Genomic DNA, 17,366 nt, shown 5'->3' on the forward strand with positions numbered 1-17,366 from the left:
CCCGGGGTCGCGGCGCTCGGCTCCTGCCGTCGGCGGGGCTCCGAGGAGCCCCTCGCGTGTGTGCAGCGCCCGAGTCCCGGGGAATTGTGAAACTTCGGGGTTGGGTTGCAAGCCATCCCGGCCCCCCCTCCTTCTCCCCCCCCCAAACGGCCAGCCCCCACGTCGCGTCACGGCTTTCCTCCTTTGGGGCGGTGGTGGGAGAGGTCCCTGGGCTCGTCCCAACCCTTAAAAATCTGCTGGGACTGACGGCCTCCGAGGAAGCAGGATCTTTACCCAAAATAGTCTTGGGCCTAGTCGTTCTGCTGGGAATAGCTTGATTTGAGGCAGACTTAGTTTTTGCAGGCCGGGGTTACAGCAGCATCAGAAAGGAATGGAAAGGATAAATATGGATTATTTGTCTTCCCTGAGACGTTCATTTCCTTAGTTGTTTTATTTAAGGCGGTTTATAATAAATCTATGCTGACTTTTTCTCCTCCACTGGCAACAGACTTCCCCTTGACTGCTTCAGTCACATCAATAATAAAACGGGGCTTTCACGAAGAAAACATTTGAGTTGCCAATGCTTATAGTTCAGAAAAAATAAAGATGGAAACATGCGAGTTTTGCTGGGTTTTTTTTTCCTAACCTTTTAAGATTTTTAAACTTAAAACTTGTTTTTCTCTTTTTCAGGGCCGACTACTGGAAGTCTCAACCAAAGAAATTCTGTGATTACTGCAAGTGCTGGATAGCAGACAATAGGCCTGTATGATCATCCCCACTCTTAATAATAATGTGCTTGTGTGAAGTGGTCGCTTCTTTAAAATCTTAGTTCAGAGTTTACCAAGGATTTTCATATGCATTGCTTTTGATTCGTCACAACATTGAAATGTTTCTGTTATTCCCTTTATGAAAGCTGTGTGAATTTTTCATGGATTTAAATTTGACTATAAAGCCAAATTATTTCTGTGACCTTTGAGGAAATGGACAATGAGTGGGTAATCTCGTCCATGTTTGTGAAACATCTACATTAAAATGGTACTGTTTGTAATACTGTTCCTACAGAGACAAACAAGAAAGCTCTTAAAACATAAAAACATTTGTAGTGTTTCCTCTATAGATAAGTAAAATGTTTGATGCTGACTTTTAAAGAACATTATTCCCACTCATGATATATAAAAAATAGCAACTCAGTTAAATACATTATTATTGTTAAAGCAACTCTGTGAAGCACTTTTATCACTTATAGTCTAGATTCAAGACATAAGGCAAAAAAGCACATGTATATCAATAGTACTGCCACATACTACATCAAAACTCGATTATCTCTGTGTATTCATAACCTTCCTTGGTAGAGTTAGATACACAAAAGAATCCTAGTCCTAGCCAGGCTCTGGTGGCTCATTCCTGTAATCCTAGCTACTCAGGAGGCTGAGATCTGAGGATCTAGGTTCAAAGCCAGCCTGGGCAGGAAAGTCCATGAGACTCCTATCTCCAACTAACCACTAGAAAAAAAAAAACGGAAGTGGCACTGTAGCGCAAGTGATAGAGCACTAGCCTTGAGCCTAGGGACAGAGCTCAGGCCCAGAAGTTCAAATCCCACAACCAACAAAAAAAAAAAAAGAATCTTGAGTCCTATCTTTGTGCTGTATTTCCCTAGTAGACAATTTATTTTAGATTGCAAGGACCTGAATTGACAAAAAAAGTAAAAAGCAAATAATTTTTAGGGTTTAGGGGAGGAGGAGGTTCTGTTTTGTTTTGGTCTTTTTGAATAGTTGCTGAAGTTCTTGACTATTTTAGTTGGGATATCCTCACCAATAAATGGTAAGAGTTTCTTAAAACTACATAAATCACTAATAAAAGTCCTCCTTCCTTCAAGGTATATAGACATTAAATGAATATGAGTTAACAATGGCAAATAATCCCATCCAGTGAAGACTTTCTTCATCTTCCTTGAATTGCTAAAACACTGCTTTAACCTTTAATTAGAAACAAAATTTAATTTTGCTAGTCCTTTAATATTGTATTCTTTGTTCGATTGTAATTAACTTTAGGAAACAACATATAAGCAATAGAGATGATTGTCCCTTTTAAAAAGCGATAAAGTGGAATTCACAGTAGTATTTTTAGAATAGCTCAGTTAATGCATCATATAATATTTGATTGACAGAACTTATTTTTCAGAGCTTGTCAGGAATTTCTAATTGCATTAGCCAGATACTTGTAATTTAGAGAGAATTTCTGGTTGCTTAAATAGGTAATAATACTCGCCCATCCCTGACCCATCTACTATGTAACCATTATTCTTGTTCGATTTTCTTTTTTTTTTTTTTTTCCTTTTTGCGGTCTTGGACCTGAACTTTGGGCCTGGGCGCTGTCCCTCAGCTCTTCAGCTCAAGGCAAGCACTCTACCAGTAGAGCCACAGCACCACTTCTGGCTTTTTCTGTTTATAAGGTGCTGAGGAATTGAACCCAGGGCCTCATGCATGCAAGGCAAGCACTCCACCACTGAGCCACCTTCCCAGCCCCTCGCTTTTCTTTTTATTGTATACCCTCCCATTATTCCTATGTGTATATAGTTATAGGACACAGTATATTGATACCCTCTTTTGCACCAGTTTTTGGGATTTTTGGTAATATAAGGAATTCAACTTATAACCTCATGCTATTTGTTCTATACTACTAAAACTTACGCCATATCTTTGCCCTTTTTTTTTTTTAGTTATTTTTTAGAAAAAGTTTCCTCACTTTTTTCCCCAGATAACCTTAAGCAAGATTCTCCCAATCACTATAGAGTAGCTAGAAATGGTTTTATTTTATCTTCACAATTGTTTCTTTTTTTTTTTACAGTGAAAGCAGGGGTTATACTGTGGGGGATTTTTTTTTTTTTGCTGGTCGTGGGGCCTGAACTCTGGGCCTGGGCACTGTCCCTCAGCTCTTAAGCTCAAGGCTAGCGCTCTACCACTGGAGCCACAGGGACACTTCCGGCTTTTTCTGTTTATTTGGTGCTGAGGAATCGAACCCAGGGCCTCATGCTTGCAAGGCATGCACTCTACCACTGAGATACCTTCCCAGCCCCCACAATTGTTTCTTTAAAAATAAATTTTCCAAGAAGCATTGTGCTTAGAACCTGAGTTATGGATTGCACTCCTTTGTACAACTACTTAATTTTTTAAAATTTCTGTTCTTTGGTCTTATTAGAATCATATTCACCAGATTAGGCATTAAAAAATACCTTGTGTTTTTATCCCATTAACATAGTCATCATGGTTTAAGAACCAGAAGAAATCTACTGAGGGTGTAGTTCAGTTCCTATAAAAATAATTTCTTTTCTGCCAAATTTTTCATTTTAATTCTTTATGTTCCATTCTCATATATTACTGTATTACTTTGTGGATTTTAAGCTATTTAATGTTACTTTTTTTCTCCTTTTCAAGAGCATTGAATTTCATGAAAGAGGAAAGAATCATAAGGAAAATGTGGCAAAAAGGATCAGTGAGGTAGTTTAAATTCCGTTCTTTATTAACAGTTCTGAATAATTTCAGTCAGTCCTTTCTCTCACTTTCACTTTTATGTGTCTTATGTAGATTAAACAGAAAAGCCTGGATAAGGCAAAAGAAGAAGAAAAAGCATCAAAGGAGTTTGCTGCAATGGAGGCAGCTGCTCTGAAAGCATACCAGGAGGATTTGAAAAGGCTTGGCTTAGAATCAGGTAAAAGGGCAGCTGGCTTCAAACCTGGATCCTCAGGTCTCAGTCTCCTGAGTAGTTAGGATTACAGGTATGAGCTACCAATGAATGGTTGGTGCCCAGTTTCACTGTATTGTGTGGGCTGGTCTCAAACTCAGCATCATCCCCATATTCCTTCTAAGTAGCTGGGATTACAGGCGTGCCTCCACAGCATTGGGCATTATGAGGCTCCTGACTGAAAGAGCATTACGAAAATTCTGTGACAGCATATAGAAAAGTTACTTTAGCTCCTTCAGATTTCATTCACCTTTTCTCTAGATATTCCAGAGCCAAGCAAATCACCAATAGCCAGCACTACCCCACCCACCTCTTCATCAAATCAACAGAAAGAAAAGAAGAAAAAGAAGAAAAAAGATCCTTCAAAGGGTAGATGGGTAGAAGGCATAACTTCTGAAGGTTACCATTACTATTATGATCTCATCACAGGAGGTACGTCATTTAAATGTACATAAAACTAGTAGAGAATACTTTCACTAGTATAACAGAACTGTTTTCTGTTAGGATTTTTAATTTATAAGTGATGGAAATCTGTAACTGCATTTTTTAACTTAGAAAATCATTTTGCCTTAAAAAAAATACCCGTCATGTATAAAAGTGGAACAATGAAGCCTGTTGTAATTGGTAGGGAGTAGGGTGGGGACACAAGCATGGAGTTTGAGGGAGAGTATAGAGGGAGAAAAATTTGATCAAGGTACATTGCATGCATGGACATGTCAAAATGAAATCTTACATAATTACTTGATGCGAATATCATACTTAATGTCTTACAAAGGCAAGCTTTATATTTTCCCAATAAAATCTTAGGAAAGTATGAACTACACAGAAATAAAACATTTTACATGGAAATAAGACATTAGAGAGGAAGATTGAATCAGAGACTTGTAACATGGGCTAGTCTGAATATGCTTTATAGCCCAGGCTTATTTTAGAACCCATAATTCTCCTGCCTCCCAGAGTGCTGGGATTTACAAGCATGCACCACCAAACCCAATTTGAAATAAGATTTTCCAACACTTCCTGAGATATTATAAGTGTTTTTGAAATAAAGTGCTCTGTGAAAGATTTATCTGTACAGAAGCAATTTGGGAGCCAGAAACTGACTGTTATTGTTGCTGCTGCTGTTATCGTTTCTGTTTCCTCTTGGAATACTGAGTTTTGAACTTAGGGCCTCAAGCTTACTAGGCAAACACTGCCATTTGAATCATACCTCCTATCTTATTTGTTTGTTTTGTTTGGGTTTCTTGAAGCAGGTTCATGCTTTTTGTTCAGGCTAGCCTCAAGCTCGTTATCATCATGAGTGCTGGAATTTCAAGTGTTTTCTACCATACCAGCCTCAGAAACGGTTTCTTTTTTGTGAAGTTCTTTATATTAGTGTCAGATATCAGTTCCAATAAAATACACAAGGGGATTTTTCAGTTACTAATATAAAAAACATTGTTTTCCTTAAAAACTAATATTGAGGCGTCTTTGACTCCCAATTCCTGCAGACAGAGAAGGAAATGTTTGTCTCTCCATTTCTTCATACTTTAAACTGTTTTACTAAAATAAGTCTTTGCTAAAACTAAAAAACAAAACCCTGGGGCTGGGAAGGTGGCTCGGTGGTAGAGCACTTGCCTTGCATGCATGAGGCCGTGGGTTCAATTCCTCAGCACCACATAAGCAAAAAGAAAAAAGCCAGAAGTGGCACTGTGGCTCAAGTGGTAGAGCACTAGCCTTGAGCTGAAGAGCTGAGGGACAGCGCCCAGGCCCAGAGTTTAGGCCCCACGACCGGACCCAAAAAAAAAAAAACCCAATAACAAAAACACTGATAGTGATATTTTTAATTCATGTAATTGTGGGATAAATAAATTGTGGGATATCTCGAGATATGATAAATTTTATTTTACTCTCCAGAGATATGAAATATAGTACTGACAGAAACACATAAATTAGATACAGGAAGAGTTCTCAAGTACTAAATAAATCTAAAGATTATGTAGTGGCTCAAAGTAAGGAAGAACTCATTGTGGTTTTGTAGATCTGAGAGATTATCATAGGAATTACTCCTCCTCACCCCTAAGGACTCTGTCATGGCCTTGCACTTACTAGGCAAGTGCTCTTCCACTGACCTAATCTCCAGCCCTACAGGAAGTTCTTTTGAGCTGATCTCCAAGGACATTAAGAATGATGTCTTACCTTTTTTTTTTTTTTTTGTCGATTGTGGGCCTGAACTCTGGGCCTGGGCGCTGTCCCCCAGCTCTTCAGCTGTAGACCAGCACTCTACCACCTGAGCCTCAGCCCCACTTCCGGCTTTTTCTGCTTATGTGGTGCTGAGGAATCGAACCCAGGGCCTCATGCATGCAAGGCAAGCACTCTACCACTGAGCCACCTTCCCAGCCCGTCTTACCATTTCTGTGTAGCATTTGACACAGTGCGTACACTGGTTAATACTTTAATTGAATCATATTTCAGTAGATTAAGAAATTATAGCAGCATACCAAAAGCAATCGTTCATGCTTATAATGCTATCTACTCTGTAGGCTGAGTTCTGAGGATTAAGGCTCAGAACCAGCCCAGGTAAACCAATCCCTGAGATTCTTACTTCCAGTTAACTAGCACATTGCCCAACTGCAGTGAGGCTCAGCTGGTAGAGTTCTCCCTGTAAGCAGAAAAGCCAGGCCAGAGTATATGCTATTAAGTACAAAGCCCCACTTAAAAAAAAAAGCCACGTGCTAGTGGCTCCTATATATAATCCTTGGGATTGGCTGACATGCATACAAGAACCAGCTAAGCATCAGTGGCTCATACTGTAAACCTAGCTGCTAAGGAGGCTGAGATCTGAGGATCCCAGTTCCAAGTCAGCCTAGGCAGGAAAGTCTGTGAAACTCATAACCTCCAATTAACCATCAAAAAGCCGGAAATGGAGTCTGTGATTCAGGAGCTAGAGTACAGCCTTGAGCAAAAAAGTTAAAGGACAGGACCCATGCCTTAACTGGAACAAAAAAAAAAGCTAAGGGACGGCACCAGGCTCTGAATTCAAACTCTAGTACTAGCACTAAAAGAAAAAGAAAAATAAATATAGGAACCATAAAAAAACTTAAGGGGGAAAGTAATTAATTCAGTTTGAAGTACCTACAGAAATCATTTGAAAATGGATTTAGGGAGCTAAATTAAATTTAGAGATACAGTATGTTAACCTTCAGCAACATTTGAGATTATAGAGAAAACGGAACAAGAAGTAAGCTAGGTGAGTAGTATATATATTAAAGGAAACGGTTTAGCTAGAAGAAAAACTAGTAAACCATTAAGACTGGTCAGGAAAATAGATCAGGAGAATCAGAAAATTAATCCTGGAAAAACTTGAAATAGCAATTTTGATCTTTGAAGTCATTTCTGGGCCACGCACTAATGTATTCATTTATCAGAATTTGTTTTATAGAGTCCTAAGTGAAATCCACATTGGATTTCAACAATGACCATAGCATATGTTGGGCATATGTATTTTTTCAAATTTTTCTAAGAAACCACTTCTTTCCCCCTCTTAATGCTTCCCTTTTTCATCGTCCTACTTTATATATGCTTGCCCACAGCGATAACTTGCTTTTTATTCCTGAACACTTTACCTTGTTCATCTTCTCTCCTTCTCCCTTGCTCCAAGATAACAAAAAGACACCCCCATCAAGCCTAGATTCCGTGAAGTCTTTTTTTTATTTGGTGGCGGGGGGGGGGGGGGGGGGGGGGTCATGGAGCCTGAACTCTGGGCCTGGGCGCTGTCCCTCAGCTCTTCAGTTGAAGGCTAGCGCTCTACCACTTGAGCCACAGGGCCATTTCTGGCTTTTTTCTTTTTGCTTATGTGGTGCTGAGGAATCGAACCCAGGGCCTCATGCATGCAAGACAAGCGCTCTACCACTGAAACACCTTTCCAGCCCCTCCGTGAAGTCTTTGGGAGACAGACGTTGTCCCTTACTGGAAAACTTCCATAAGTCTATGGAAGTTCCAGTAACTTCTGATTCTTTATTATGTCATTTCTTATTAATTACATAGCACTCATAGTCTTCTATATAATTGTGCTGGTATATTTTGCTTTTTTTAATGTTTATATCGATAGTGTTTACAATGATTACCTTATAAATTTTTGACAAATTTTTTAGAGTTTTACTTTTAAGCAAAACAATTTCATAAATGCAATAATGTTTGTTTTAAGCATCTCAGTGGGAGAAACCAGAAGGATTCCAAGGAAACTTAAAAAAGGTAACTGAAGCACATTTGTGTTTTTGCTTTATTCTTTAAAGTGTTCAAATTGTGGTGGTTTTACTGTATTTTGTTAAATTTTTTTTCTTCCAAATGAGCATCGTCCCCTTACCTATCCCAGCTTTATTCCTTTCTTCCTGTTATCCTTTTGTTAAAAAGCTGGGCAGGAAAATAATAAAGTCTGGACAGAGATGAAACAGTGATTATATCCAGAAATTCTGTGCAGGGTAAATATTATTACTTGGTTTGCAGTCCTTTGTTACCACATGTCCCTCGCCATCTGAATGGACTTCCTGGCTTTCAGGGGTAAATTCTCAACTTGAAAGTTGGCACATGATTGCAAAAACCAAGCTGCCTGGCCATGATCCACGTCACCACCCCTAATTTCCAGGTGTCAAATGGAAAAGAAAGAGTGGCTAAATCTGTCTTAGTCATGTAGTATAGCCAGTTTCATTATTTTCAGTTAATTCTGGGTTTTGTTTTGTTTTTTCTTTTCTTTTTCTCTATTAGGCAACAGAAAAGTCCATTTGGGTAGAAGGTTTAAGTGAAGACGGTTATACCTATTACTACAATGTAGAAACAGGAGGTAAGTATTACTTTTGATTGCCTTAACTGTCCAGATGGTACCGAAAGTGCATGGTAGCATTCTTATGATCATCTGAACTTGGGAACTTCACTGTAAAATACATTTGCATGGCAAACATATATTCTTTTGTAATTTAAAAACAGATGAAAGTAGAAAAGCAAGCAGGCACCAGTGGCTCACGCCTGTAATCCTAGCTACTCAAGAGGCTGAGATCTGAGAATCTCGGTTCAAAGCCAACCCATGTAGGAAAGTCCATGAGACTTATCTCCAATAAACCACTCAAAAAACTGGAAGTGGCACTGTGGCTCAAGAGGTAGAGCTGAAGAGCTAAGGGACAGTGCCCAGGCCCAGAGTTCAAGCCCCACAACCAACAACAACAACAACAAAAAGAATAGAAAAGTAAAAATGATTTCCACATGCAATTTAGTGCTACATTCAATAAAACACGTTAAATACTTTTTTAGTGCAGCTTTAACTTTTTCTAAAATAACTTTGTTTTCTTTTTGGCAGTCGCGGGGCTTGAACTTGGGGCCTGGACACTACCCTTGAGCTTTTTCACTCAAAGCTAGCGTTCTACCACTTTAAGCCACCACTTCTGGTTTTCTGGTAGTTAATTGGAGATTAGTCTCAAGGACTTTCCTGACCAGGCTGCTTCAAACCTCCATCTTCAGATCTCAGACTCCTGAGTAGCTAGGATAAGCATGAGCCACTAGCTCCCAGCAGTAACTTAGTTTATAATTTTAGAGATATAATCATTTCATTCAAAGGTGCCTTATATATTACTTAAACTTACTTGCTGGTTTTGGTTTCAAACCTAGGTCCTCACACATAATAGACATTCTCATTGAACTATATCCCTAGCTCCTTGAACTTTCTTTTTTTTTTTTTGCGTCCGGTCGTGGGGCCTGAACTCTGGGCCTGGGCGCTGTCCCTCAGCTCTTCAGCTCAAGGCTAGCACTCTACCACTTGAGCCACAGCGCCACTTCTGGCTTTTTTCTTTTTGCTCATGTGGTGCTGAGGAATTGAACCTAGGGCCTCATGCATGCAAGGCAAGTGCTCTACCACTGAGCCACCTTCCCAGCCCCCTTGAACTTTCTTTTACTTTTTTGGATGGGAGAATGTTGAGACAATATTTCCCTATGTGGTTCCAATTGGCCTTTTAACTTCCATGTAGGTTCTTATCCTTCCCAATGATAACTATAGTTCTCTCTCAGTAAAACTAAAGTGCTGAATGTATATAAATACTCAAAAAATTTAATAGGGTTAGAATCAGTTTACAGCTTTTCTTCACCAGTGAAGTCAGAATATATAATCTGTCTTCAGTTAAAAAGAGAGAAAGAGAGATGATTACATGTAGTCTGTACGTCTTGAGGGTTAGTTATCAGTAAAGTTCCCAGAAAAGTGTCTGGTACACAGTATGGGCTTAATAAATTATATTTTGAAAATACTTTTTGTTACTTATATTAATATATTTTTTGGTAGTGCTATTATGCTGATATGCAGATACTCTACCACTTTATCTCCTGCCCAACTTGTGTGAAATATAGATAAAATAATATTTTTCATTAGTGCCTGCATATATTAAGGTGCTCTGCATACTGATTTACCTTGAATTATTTCAGTTGATGCCTGGACAAGTGTAATTGTTTAATAGCTTGTTTCAAAATAGACTGTTAAAACTGTCTCAGTTGAACAATGAATGAAAAAGGGAATCTCTCATTTTCACTAAACTAAAAATAGGGAATAATTACATTAGAAATGGTTTTACTAAAAGCCCAGTGAAACACTAGATGGCAGTAGAGTTCAATCAACTAAGATTTACCCCCACTATAAATGCCAAATCTTATTCATTCAAATCTTTCTAGTATAATTTCACTTTGTGAAAATCCCAGGAATAAGTGAATTACAGGAAATCTCATTATCAGTAATTTTACTGAATTTATTGTCAGATAAATTATGAACATCCTGAATATTATCAGCCAGTTGTCAAATCTGTCTTTCCATTAGTTATTATTTATACAAGTAGTAAATCTAAGATGTTTGAAATACATTTCTGAAAGAAAATTAAGAAACTTGGAAAATCTTATTAATCTTATTAATTTTAATAAAGTAATAGTATAAAATAGATGAGATATCATTGACTAATAATTTCAAATGACTGGCATAGAAGTTACTTCTTAAGTAGAATTACTAACTGAATAATCTGACTATTAAAATATGTTGGGCAGAATCCAAATGGGAAAAACCTGATGACTTTATTCCACGTGTTGGTGATGTGCCTTCTAAAAGTACAGTAGATGAAAAATCAGTTGGCTCTCTGGAAAAATCCAAATCTTCAGTTTCACGTAGTGACTCCACTGGAGAACAAGAGGCAGAAGGAGAGATTCCAACAGAAAGAGAAAAGCTAAAAATAACGTTTAAGGTAGGGTCTTGATTTACTTTTCATGTAAGTTTATCGGTTTTATCAGAAACCTTGGTAGCACTTCTTCAGTCTTCTGTAATAAGGTAGAAGTAAATTTAAACAAGTTTGTATTGCCACACTTACCAATTTTGCTTTCTATGGTTTTTGGTTATTCATATTCAGAAGGTCTGAAAATATTGAATGGAAAATTCCAGAAATAATAAGTTTTAAATCCTATGCTATTCTGAGTATCATGTTGAAGTGTTTTTTTTTTTTTTGTTTTTTTTTCCCCTTGGCCAGTACTTGAGACCTCACTCACTCAGCTTTGTTGTTTACAGCTGCCATTATTCCACTTGAACCATGCCTATCACTAGTCTTCTGCTGGCTCTTTTGGAAATGAAGTCTCTCAGACTTTTCTGCCTGGGCTGGCTTTGAACCAAGATCTTTACAGTCTCAGCTTCTTGAGTAGGATTACAAGTGTGAATCACTGGTGCCTAGCTTGAAATATAATTTATAATTTTTATATTTTATTATTCTTGTTATTTGTATTAGTTTTTTACTGTTTGTTTTGTTTTTGCCAGTATTGGAGCTTAAACATAGGGAGTCTCATGGTCTCACTGGGCTTTTTCCCTCATGGCTGTCACTCTACCACTTGAGCTACAGCTCCACTTCCAGCTTTTTGCTGATTAATTGTTCATAAGAATCTCTCAAATTGGTCTGCTCAGGCTGGCTTTGAACTGCAATCCTGAGGTCAACCTCATGGGTAAAGATGTTTATAGGCATGAGTCACCTAACTCGGCACTATGACTACTTTATAAGTTAAACAGGAATATATGCATAAAAAATATACAGAGAGTTTAGTTCTGTTCATGATTTTAGATATCTACCATGAATCTTGAGACACAATCACCAAAGATAAAAGGCAGAGAGTACTATATTCTGGCAGCTGCGTAAATGGTTGTAGTCTCTACTTGAGTCCTAAATTTGAGAAGCCCCTAATATTTCAGAGTTGTCTCAAAAGGCCACTCTGCACATCTGGACTAGAAATATGAACTTGCATATCATTTACCCACTAGTGGTACTTTAGTTTTCAGAAGAGGTGACATAGCCTAGGAGATTAAACTTGGGGAACCATGTGGGACATTAAACCTTTAATTAACAGGCAGGAAAAAAAAGCAACCCACAAGGTAGAATGGAAAAGAGGGATAGGAAGTTTGCAGAAAAGCAAAACAAACAAAAAAAATTAGTATTTTTGTATGACTACTGGGGCTTGAACCAAGAGCCTGATAGCTGTCAGTTTTTTCACTCAAGGCTTGTGCTCAACCACTCTGATCTACAGGTCCACTTCCAACTTTTTGGTGATTTCTTAAGAGATAAGGATCTCATGGACTTCCTGACCAGTCTGATTTTGAACTGTGATCATCAGATCTCTGCCTCATGAACAAGTAGGATTACAAGCCTGTGCTACCAGAACTCAGCATTTTCTTGTATGTGTGCAAGTAGTGAGGCTTGAACTCAGGGCATCACTCTCTCACTTGGCTTTTAAGCTCCAGGCTGGCACTCTACCACTTGAGCCACTCTACTTCTCCAAAATATTTTAATGTCCCAGAGTATTTTGAGGATTAGCTAACTCAAGAAAAGGAAATATATATATACTCAATTGACAGGAAGTCTTTGCATGCCCTTCTAGAAGTTTCTCTAGATTTTTAGGTGGCAGAACTGATTATAGATGGTAAAAAGCAGTTATATGGCTGGGACATGAAATGAAAAATAGAACCTATAGACTTGGTGGTGCATATCTGTAATGCTATCACTTGGTAAGCTAAAGCAAGAGAATTACAAGTTCAAAGCCACAACCAAAAAGAGAGAGAAAAAGAAGTAAAATTCATATAATAGGATAGTGACCAAGTATTGAATCATAATGATAGATTTTTTTCCCTTGAGAAGGACTTCAAAGGAAGGAAAAGAGAATATCAATCAGAGTAGATACATAGGTTTTAAACTAGAAGTGATTTTTTTTTTAATAAGAAGGTAAGGTATTTATTTTCTGTGAGAAGCTATGATCAAAAGTTGGTGACCGAAAGAAAATTGAAACAATCATGCCTTTAGCTTCAGTTTTCTCACTCATAAAGAAATTAAGAGTTGGGAGCCACCAAAGAGATCAGAATATTCTTAAGGTTTTTAGACAACTACAGGAATTTAAGTACAGATGGTGACTTAGTTGCTGCCAAAGTAATCAGTGACAACAGTAGTGCCCAGAGGCCTTGGATTATATAAGGAAGAATGGTTAGTGTAGAAAGTGTGATGTGATCCCCAGAGGAAGGGATCATCATTGCATATGAATCGAAAGTATAAAGTATTATAACCTATTGAACCTCTGCAAAAATGTTTTATTAAGGGGCAGGAGGGAAAGTAGGAGGAAAATGAGGGAAGGGGTAACAAGTTTGACAAGAAATGTACTTTTTACCTTACGTAACTGTAACCCCTCTATAAATCACTTTGACGATTAAAAAAGAGAGAGAGAGAAAGTCATGGGCCAGGTACTAGTGACTTATATCTGTTCAGCCTCTTTACAAAGAAGTGGAAGCCAGATGTTGGTGGCTCATGCCTATAGTCTTAACTACTCAGAGACTGAGCTCTGAAGATCATGGTTCAGTCAGTCCAAGCAGGAGAGTCCATGAGACTTTTCTCTAACCACCAAAACACCAGATGTTGAACTGCAGCTCAAGTGGTAAAGTGATAGCCTTGAGCAATAAAGCTCAAGGACATTGCCCTAGCCCTGAGTTCAAGCCCCAGAGGACCAGCACAAAATGAATGGATGAATAAATGAAAATGAATAAAAATTTAAACTTAAGACCTAAGTTTGTCTGTGTACATTTATTGTTATTATAAATGTAAACTTTTAATGTATCATTTATAAATCTGTAACAAAACATTTCCAAGAACCTAAAAAAGTTTGTATCAGATATTGGTAACTCAACTCCTGTAATCCTACCTACTCAGGAGGCTGAAGTCTGAAGATCGCAATTTGAAACCAGCCTGGGCAGAACTAGAAAGATAGAAATGGAGGTGAGGCTCAGGTAGTCAAGTGTTAGCCTTGAGCAAGAAAGCTAAGCAAGAGCTTGAGATCTTGAGTTCAAGCCACTAGCACCAAAAAAAGGAAGATGTTTGTTTTTATCAAGTGTTATTTATTGGCTTTTACATTTTAGGAAAAAAATAAAAACAGTAACAAAAGAACAGAGCCAGAATCAAAGAAAGAAAAACCTACTCAAAAACAGAATTCAAGTCCAAAGGAAGAAAAATCCAAACCTCTTAAAAAAACAAACCCATATGGAGAATGGCAAGAAATCAAACAAGAGGTTGAATCTCAGTAAGTACCTGAAATTTCAATATCACTCTTATGACAAGTATTATACATTTCAGTAATTCTGTAATTCCATTAGAAGTAGAGCTCACAGGGCTGGGAAGGTGGCTCAGTGGTAGAGCGCTTGCCTTGCATGCATGAGGCCCTGGGTTCGATTCCTCAGCACCACATAAGCAAAAAGAAAAAAGCTGGAAGTGGCGCTGTGGCTCAAGTGGTAGAGTGCTAACCTTGAGATAAAGAGCTGAGGGACAGCGCCCAGGCCCAGAGTTCAGGCCCCACAACCGGACCCCAAAAAAAAAAGAAGTAGCGCTCACAAGCCAGTGGCTCAGGCCTGTAATCATAACTACGCAAGAAGCTGAGATCTGAGAAGGCGCAGAGCCAACCTGGGCAAGAAAGTCCATGAAACTCTTTATTTCCAGTTAACTGCCAAAAGGTCAAAAGTGGAGCCGTGGCTGAAGTGGTAAAGCACCAGCCTTGAACAAAAAAGCTAAGAGACAGCAGGTAGGCCTTGAGATCAAGCCTCACTACTGGCACTAACTAAAATATAGTTCATTCTTTTAGTTCTAGAATTTTTTTATTTTTTCTAACTAAATATTTTAAGATGTAAGGCAGTAGTAAAACTAAGCTCCAGTTCCTACCAAAACATTACACTTTTTTTTTTTAACTAGTATATAGTTGTACATGAGAAGGGTTTCATCGTGACATTTCCAAATATTTACAAAGATATTTCAATTAAATTCCTCAATTCCTCTTTCTTACTCCCTCCTCCCTTCTTAAAACTTACTCCCTCCTCCCTTCTTGAAACATGTTTCATTGCCAAAACATACTTCTGATAACAACACATAGTCAGATTTTTATGTTCTCAAACCTCATTATTCTCAGAAACGTGCATATTTAAATGCTTTAGCATTGTTCTCTTGAAAATGGCTTTCTACACTTCAGAGTTTTTAAGCCAATACCCAACACAAGTTTGTTAGCAGTTAAAGTCATGATAATAATGTAACCTGGTTTATATTATTTATTTGTTCAATTTAATTCTTAGGAACATTTATACCATGAAAGTAAGAAGACACCCCAGGTTTTACATCTCCATGTTTCTTTTTGTTGTTGTTGGTGGTGGTGGTGGTGGTGGTGGTGGTCATGGTGGTCATGGCGTTTGAACTTGGGACCTGGGCACTGTCCCCAAGTTCTTTTGCTCAATGCTAGCACTTAGACCATTTTGAGCCACAGCACCACTTCTGGTAATGAGGATTATAGGCATGAGCCACCAGCACCCAGCTCCATGTTTCTTTATAAGATGCTTGTTTTGTGTATGTTTTTACAGCAAATTACTTATTAATACTGTTCATTAAAGAAAAGGAGAGGAGCCGGGCGCTGGTGGCTCACGCCTGTAATCCTAGCTACTCAGGAGGCTGAGATCTGAGGATCGCGGTTCAAAGCCAGCCCGGGCAGGAGAGACCATGAGACTCCTATCTCCAATAAACCGCCAGAAAACTGGAAGTGGCGCTGTAGCTCAAGTGGTAGAGCGCTCGCCTTGAGCTGAAGAGCTGAGGGACAGCGCCCAGGCCCAGAGTTCAAGCCCCACAACCGACCAAAAAAAAAAGAAAAAGAAAAGGAGAGGGCTGGGAAGGTAGCTCACTGGTAGAGTGCTTGCCTCACATGCATGAGGCCCTGGGTTCGATTCCTCAGCACCACATAAACAGAAAAAGCCAGACGTGGTGCTGTGGCTCAAGTGGTAGAGTGCTAGCCTTGAGCTGAATAGCTGAGGGACAGCACCCAGGCCCAAAGTTCAGGCCCCATGACCAACCAAAAAAAAAGGACTTATTTTTTCATGACATAGAGTAATACTAATATTAGTCTATCCACATCACCCAAAATGCACCTTATATGGAAACTAAGTACTAAAAAGAACTTGGATGAGAGTAATGACAGTCTATGTCCTAGTCTAATTGGGATTCTTTAGGTATTAAGTAACATTGCTGGGAACAACATGTTATAGGGTGCCAGTAGCTTACACTGTAATCCTAGTTACTCAAGCGTCTTGAGATTTGAAGATCACATTTTAGAACCAGCCCAAGCAGGCAAATCCATTAGACTATTATATCCAGTTAACTAGCAAAATCATTTTCTGGTTTCTGGCTTTATTTTCTTTTGTTTATTTTTGAGACATAGCCTCACTTTGTAGACTAGAGTAGTCCTCTACCACTCCCAAGTGCTAGGATTTTAAATGTGTGCCTCTGTGCCAGGCTTAAGATCTTATATAACAGTACCTGATTACTTTCCAGAAAACATGTCACCTGAGTTTCCATCACCAGTTTATAAAAGTTACTATCTCATTGAACACTTACTCCCAGTATTAATTACTTCCGAGCTTTTAATTACTACCAAATTTAGAAAAAAAGTATCTTGTCAGCTGAGTGCCAGTGACTTGCTCACACCTGTAACCCTAGCTCTCAGGAAGCTGAGATATAAGGATCACATTTAAAGCCAGGCAGGGCAGGAAAGTCCTGAAACCCTTACCGCCAATTAACAACCACAAAGCCAGAAATGGAGCTGTGGTTCAAGTGGTAAGAGTCCTGGCCTTGAGCAAAAGAAGCTAAGAGGCAGCGCCTAAGCCCTGAGTTCAAGTCCCAGAACCAGCACCAAACAAAAGTATATTGGAAGCTGGGGAAGGAGAATCTTGAGTTCCAGATGAGCCTGTGGTATATATAAAACTGTCCCATAAGCCGGGGCACTGGTGGCTCACGCCTGTAATCCTAGCTACTCAGGACGCTGAGATCTGAGGATCGCGGTTCAAAACCAGCCAAGGCAGCAAAGTCCGTGAGACTCTTATCTTCAATAAACCACTAGAAAACCGGATGTGGCACTGTGGCTCAAGCGGTAGAACACTCACCTTGAGCTGAAAAGCGCAGGGACAGCGCCCAGGCCCAGATCTCAAGTCCCATGACTGACCAAAAAAAAAACTGTCCCACAAAGGAGGTGGGAGAAAGCAAGCCTGGTGGCTCACACTTCTCAACTATATAGAGTATAGAGCCATAAGTAGGAGCATTATGATCTAGGCT

General features: G+C 38.9%; 1 protein-coding gene across 2 annotated transcripts in view; it reads left to right on the forward strand.

Annotated features, from left to right (window-relative positions):
* Wbp4 (WW domain binding protein 4) overlaps positions 1 to 17,366 on the forward strand; it is a 37,643-nt gene that overhangs the window by 400 nt on the left and 19,877 nt on the right. For both annotated transcript variants that reach the window (XM_042685656.1, XM_042685655.1), the window contains exons 2-9: positions 670 to 742; positions 3,414 to 3,476; positions 3,564 to 3,687; positions 3,982 to 4,152; positions 7,907 to 7,953; positions 8,464 to 8,539; positions 10,768 to 10,961; positions 14,150 to 14,310. In XM_042685656.1, coding sequence (XP_042541590.1) covers positions 670 to 742; positions 3,414 to 3,476; positions 3,564 to 3,687; positions 3,982 to 4,152; positions 7,907 to 7,953; positions 8,464 to 8,539; positions 10,768 to 10,961; positions 14,150 to 14,310 — 909 coding nt within the window. The remainder of the gene's footprint in view (positions 1 to 669; positions 743 to 3,413; positions 3,477 to 3,563; positions 3,688 to 3,981; positions 4,153 to 7,906; positions 7,954 to 8,463; positions 8,540 to 10,767; positions 10,962 to 14,149; positions 14,311 to 17,366) is intronic.

The sequence above is a fragment of the Dipodomys spectabilis genome, unplaced genomic scaffold (assembly GCF_019054845.1).
Source record: "Dipodomys spectabilis isolate Male_0828 unplaced genomic scaffold, ASM1905484v1 ptg000095l, whole genome shotgun sequence".
Lineage (NCBI taxonomy): Eukaryota > Metazoa > Chordata > Mammalia > Rodentia > Heteromyidae > Dipodomys > Dipodomys spectabilis.